The sequence below is a fragment of the Corvus kubaryi genome, unplaced genomic scaffold, assembly GCF_017639235.1.
Source record: "Corvus kubaryi isolate FWS band 111438036 unplaced genomic scaffold, C.kubaryi_AGA036_p1.0 37334, whole genome shotgun sequence".
Lineage (NCBI taxonomy): Eukaryota > Metazoa > Chordata > Aves > Passeriformes > Corvidae > Corvus > Corvus kubaryi.
The window spans coordinates 24,610,295-24,615,771 of NW_024581108.1; the positions used below are offsets into that span (position 1 = coordinate 24,610,295).

The 5,477-nt window shown below is 62.1% G+C and overlaps 1 protein-coding gene across 1 annotated transcript in view; it reads left to right on the forward strand.

Moving 5' to 3' along the window:
• The first annotated feature begins 1,221 nt into the window (after nucleotides 1-1,221).
• The window catches only part of AK4 (adenylate kinase 4), an 11,489-nt gene continuing 7,233 nt past the window's right edge, over nucleotides 1,222-5,477 (forward strand). The window contains exon 1 of the mRNA XM_042030920.1: nucleotides 1,222-1,450. Within this exon, the coding sequence (XP_041886854.1) occupies nucleotides 1,306-1,450 (145 nt within the window). The 5' untranslated portion in view covers nucleotides 1,222-1,305. The remainder of the gene's footprint in view (nucleotides 1,451-5,477) is intronic.

Here is a 5,477-nt window from a genome sequence, read left to right on the forward strand (position 1 = left end):
ACGCGTGGCCGCCGCTGCCGCGGACACCGCGGGGGCGGTCCCGGGGGCGTCCCGTGGGCGTGGCGGGGGCGCGCGCGGGCGGGAGGGGGCCGGGGAGCGGCGCGCGCCCCCGACCGCGGGCACGGCGGCACCCGCGGGAGCGCGCACCCGGCACGGGCACGGTACGGGCACGGTACGGCCCCGGCACGGGCACGGTACGGCCCCGGTACGGCCCCCGCGGTGTCCGCGGCAGCGGCGGCCACGCGTATGACACGCGTGTGCACAGGCACGGTCGTGCACGGACACAGGGCAGCGCCCGCCGGGACAGCGCCGGGAGTGACACGCACACAGTGACACGAACACGGAGTGACACACGCACACAGTGACACACACACACAGTGACACACACAAGGAGTGACACACGCACACGGAGTGACACACGCACACACAGGGAGACACACATGCAGCCGGACACGCAGAGGGAGTCACACACAGACACACAGCGAGTGACACGGGCACACACAGGGAGTGACACGGACACACACAGGGAGTGACACACGTGCACACGCAAGGAATGACACACACAGAGCCACACACACGCAGTCACACAGACGGAGTGACACGGGCATCCCCACGGTGTCACCAGCGCTGAGCAGCCCCTGGGCACGGCGGGCTGTGTGTGCCAGGCTCTGTGTGCCAGGCTGTACGGGGACAGGCTGCTCTTGCACGCTGCTCTCCCAGCCTGTTCACAGGCTGTGCACCATCTCCAGGCTGTGTGTGCGCGCCGCCTGTGCATCCACAGGTTGTAGCTCCCCGGGCTGTAGTTTTCCAGCTGTGCATTCACAGGTTGCACGCCCACAGCTGTTTTCCGGCTGTTCGCAGGCGGGGCACCCACAGGTTGTACCCGCAGGCTGCAGCCGCGGTGGTCGCGGTCCCCCGTGGGTCCCCCCCGGCTCCCAGCGGGCACGGCCGTGACGGACGTGCGGGACGTGCCCCGGGAGCCGCTTCCATGGGCAGCGCGGCTCCGGCCAGCCGGGATGCTCCGGGCCGGGGTGCGCCGAGCCGGGATGTGCCGGAGCGGGATGGCCCGAGCCGGGATGTGCCGGACCGGCATGTGCGGGACCGCGGGGGCCCCGTCGGGCCGGGGGATGGGCGGGCGGCTCCGGGACTACAAATCCCAGGGTGCCGCGGCCCGAGGGGGCGGGCGGGGGGAGCGGCCGCGGGGTCCCCCCGCCCTGCTGATGTGTCCGGGCGGTGCGGGGGGAGCGCGGCCGGGGCGGCTGACGCGTGTCCTGCCCCGCAGCGCTCCGGCGCCGGCAGCCGGCCATGGCCTCCAAGCTGCTGCGCGCCGTGGTGCTCGGCCCCCCCGGCTCGGGCAAGGGCACGGTGTGCGAGAGGATCGCCCGCAGCTTCGGGCTCCAGCACCTCTCCAGCGGGCAGTTCCTGCGGGAGAGCCTCGGCGGCGGCGGCGGTGAGTGCCCGCGGGGCCGCCCCGTCGGCACCGGGAGCGGGGGGTCCCTGCCCGCGCATCTCCGGCGGGGCAGCGCTGGGATGGGCTGGGGATGACCCCCGAGTAGGGGTGGGGATGGAGATGAGGGTGGGATGGAGACGGGGATGGATGGGGATCCATCTCCACCGCGGGTACACCACAGGTTGTTTTCTTTCCGTGGATTTGGCACGGCTCATTCATCGCCTGCTCCCTCCAGCCGGAGCTCACGGAGCCGCTCGGGAAAAGCGGGGTCTGATGCCGTGGGGTGCTACGGGTGTGCGATAGTTTTGTCTGTGCCGGGTGATTACGGCTCCGGAGAGGGCGGTGTGAAAAGCCCACCTGGCCGCGCAGCGATGGTGAAGGGCCGGCGGTGCCCGGGGACTCGGGGCATGTGCTGTTATTAATAACTCCATCCTGCCCCAGGTGGTGTCCGGGAATGGATGGCAGATGGCTGGAATGCCGGTGCCCGCGCGACACCCGCGGCGGGAGGGATGCGTTGGGAAAGGGCATTTGTCCACGGGGAAAACCTGCCGGGAATACCGGTGCGTGTCACCGGGTGCTCTGGCCGGGTGCCAGGAGCGGGGAGTTGCAGGAGATGGGTGTCAGCACCCACCCCGCACAGCCACCCCTGGAGACCCGGGTTTTAGGGCTGGCAGCTCCCAGGCAGGGCAGTGCCGCCTGTCCCGTGTCCGACATCCAAATCCAAAGGAGCTGGGATGAGCTGTGCCTGTGTCCCTTGGCTGGTGAGGGGCTCCTGGTCCAGGCGAGGCTCGGGAGCAGCCGTGCTGAGCCCCAGCTCGGCAGGATTGGGCAATCCCAGCGTATTTCTTTTCCCGACACTTCCTTCTCTCCTCTGCTAATGTGTGAAAGACCGACCCGGGGGGGAAGCTGACTCACCGGGCAGGGGAACGGTGAAACGGCGTCGATGCAAAACAAGAGAGGATTTAGAAGTGATTTCTATTCTAGAAGGATGGCAAAAACAGGAAGGAAAAACAGGGAGGGTAAAGTTTTGGAGAGGTGCACAGTCCAACAAGGGCGTTGCACACAGCCCTGCGCTGGTCACTCATGTAAAAATATCCATATTTCCTTTTGTAAATAAAAAGGACAATAATATTTCCTTCGGTGGGAGGCTCAAAATTTGGAAAATCCCGATGAGGGCATTGGCTGGAGAACAAAAAGCTGGGCTGAAAAGCGATCAGAGGTGCAGCGTGTGGAGAGGGGCAGCACAGGGAGACTGTGCCCACCTGGCAACTTCCACAGCCAAGCTCTGAGCCACTGACTGTCCTGAACTTCACATCTCGGAGCATGCTCTTGCTATAGAGCTCCTCTGGGGACACTGGAGGAGCAAGAAGAGTTAGCTGAAGGTGTCTTAGGTACATTCACATGGAAACAACAGGGAGAAATGCAGGGAAAATTACTCAGAAGGAAACCAGCCGTGGTTTGGTTCATCTGGCGTGGCATTCGGGTCCCACCTTTGACTCAGCCTCTGCTTACAGCTCTCAGTGAGCTCCAGTTATTTGGTTTTATTTATTTTTTTTTTTGCTATTTGCTTTGGACAAGCTGTTACATGACTGTGCTGCCGTGTGCCAGCTCCGAGGGAAACAAGGTGGAAGTGGCTCCTCTTCCCAAGTTTATCAGCTGCGTCACCGGCTTGGCGCTTCAGGGGAGCTGGGGCTCTGCAGAACCAACAGAGTCGTTACAGACTCATCATCCCAAAGGCAGCTGTGAGTCCGGTGTTTTTACAGGGATCTTGGCCCGAGGTGTCAGTGCTCCAGGGATTTTCCTGCTGGCCACTGCCAGGCATGAAGTGGCCGTGGCTGAGGGTTCGGGATCGGGGGCATGGAGGGTTCCAGCTGCTGGAGGGAGGCTGAGCTCCCAGCATGGAGAGCGTTCCAGGCCCGCTGCTGGAGCTGGTGTTGGCAGTCTCAGGGAACAGAGAGTCACTTCTGAGGCAGGTGAAGCAGCTGAATGCATGGCTGCTGCTGAAGGGCTTCGAGTTGTGCTCCAGCAGCCCCAAAGTACATCCGCCCCCAGCCATGTGTCTCCTAATTAGTGTCTCTCAGCAAGTGGCTGCTCTGCTGTGGGAAAAGGCCTTTGTAGCATCTTGGAAAAGTTACAGGCCGTGTTTTTGGTGCCAGGCAGGGGTGCTGGAGGGTGGTGAGCCATTTCCTTGGCCAGCACTTGCCCCAGAACCCAGGTGGTTGTCTCTGGTGTTGGCAGCATCCCAGGGTCTTATCAGCACGCTGCAGTTCATTTGCAAAACAACTGAATTGCTTGTCTTGGCCTTGGCTGAGGGTCTGAGGGTCTGTGGGCCTTGTGTCTGTCCCACTGCTCCCTTTCAGGTGCTCTGCTGGAGCCAGAAGCGGCTCCAGTCCCCTCCTCGTGATGGATTTCCTTTGTGAGCATCCACCAAAGTACGCACAAACCAAAATTCCCAGGGGGATGTGTGCACAGCCCAGCCCCACGCTCCTTCTCCCCACCTTTCCCATGGATTGTGGTCTTTGCTGTCCACACTGGCCTGGTTTGTGGCCAAAGCTGAGCCCAGAGATGCAGCTTGCCAACATTTCCATTTCCCTGCCATATCCATGTGTGTGGGAGCAGTGTTCCGACCACAGGGATCTCTCCCAGTCCCTGCTGACAGACCCCACTGTCCATCCAGCAAGCCTGAATTTGGGGCCACATCAGGCTCCAACCCCTCAAAATGATGTCCTGATGCTGAGGGCGGGGTGGGAGCGAGGGCCCCAAAGGCAGCATCTGTGTCAGGAAAAAGGTCCCAAAACTGGGGTGACACCTGTTGTGGCTTAACTGTGGTGGTGCACTGGTGCCCTGTTCACTGCCGGGGTTCCTCCTCTCCATTAGCTCCAGACCGTGTAGCTGTAGCCTAAATAATAGGAAAAAAAATCCAGGAAAAGGTTTTGGATAGGGAGAAAGTCTGGGGTTGTGGTGCAGGCTCTGTGTTTGGGAACAGCCTCTCCTCCAGCCTGTCCTGCCTGGCCCTGGGTGGCTGCTGGGTGGCCTCGGGGTGGGACACGTCCCTCGGGGCTGGATCTGTGCTGCTGTGATAAGGAGGGACAGATCAGGGTCGTGTGGGGGAAGCTGGGGAGCTGGAAGTCCCGTGAGTTACAGGGCAGATTAAACCCACGGTCATCAGATTAATGGGATTAAAGCAGGAGTCGAAAGGCTGGGTTTGAGCTCAGCACTCTGAGGAGTGCTTTGCTACCTGGAGTAACTGCAGAGTAAAGCCTGCACCCCCTCTGTGACCCAGCCACAGCAATGGGGGTTTAGTGCTGTAGGGTGAGCCCCAGCTCCTCGTGGAGGGACTCCCCAAACCCTGCTCCCCTTTGGAATGAGGCCAGGGAGAGCTGCACCAGGGGGGTCTTACCTGGGGCAGGCTGGGCTGGGGGCTGGGAAGGGGATAGCAAATGTGAAATTTGGAGTTAAAGCTGCCTGGAAGAAACCCCAAGGTTTCTGGGAGGTTGGGATGATGCTCTCCAGCACATCCTGGCTGCTGGGGCTCTGGAGAGCTTTGCAGGTGCTTCCTGTAAATCCATACCCATTCCTCCTTGGAGAGAGGAGATGTGGCAGTGCTTTGGAGGAGGGAGAAGCTCCAGGAGCTGTCTGGGAGCAGTCAGCACCGTGCTGGTGTGTGGCCTCCTGTGGTGCTGCATTCCATGGCCCCAAGCTGCTGTGTCCCCCACACACAGAGGAGACAGAGGAGCAGCAGGAATTGTCCGTGGTGGAGCAGAGGAGAGCTGTCCATCTGTCCTGGGGGCATGGGAAAGCTGCAGCCTCTGGGCTGCGGGGCTGTGGGGCTCTGTCCTGTTCCCAGACTGTGTTCCCAGCCCCAACTGTGGCTCGGGGTATTTCTGGCTTGCAGCTCCAGGCCAGGCTCCAGCAGCCCTGCTGAGCCACAGCTGGTCCCTGGGATGGCCATCTGTCCTCAGGTGACAGCCGGACCTTCCGTGACAGCTCCCAGCTCCTGGGATGTCCATCCCTCCTTGGGGTGACA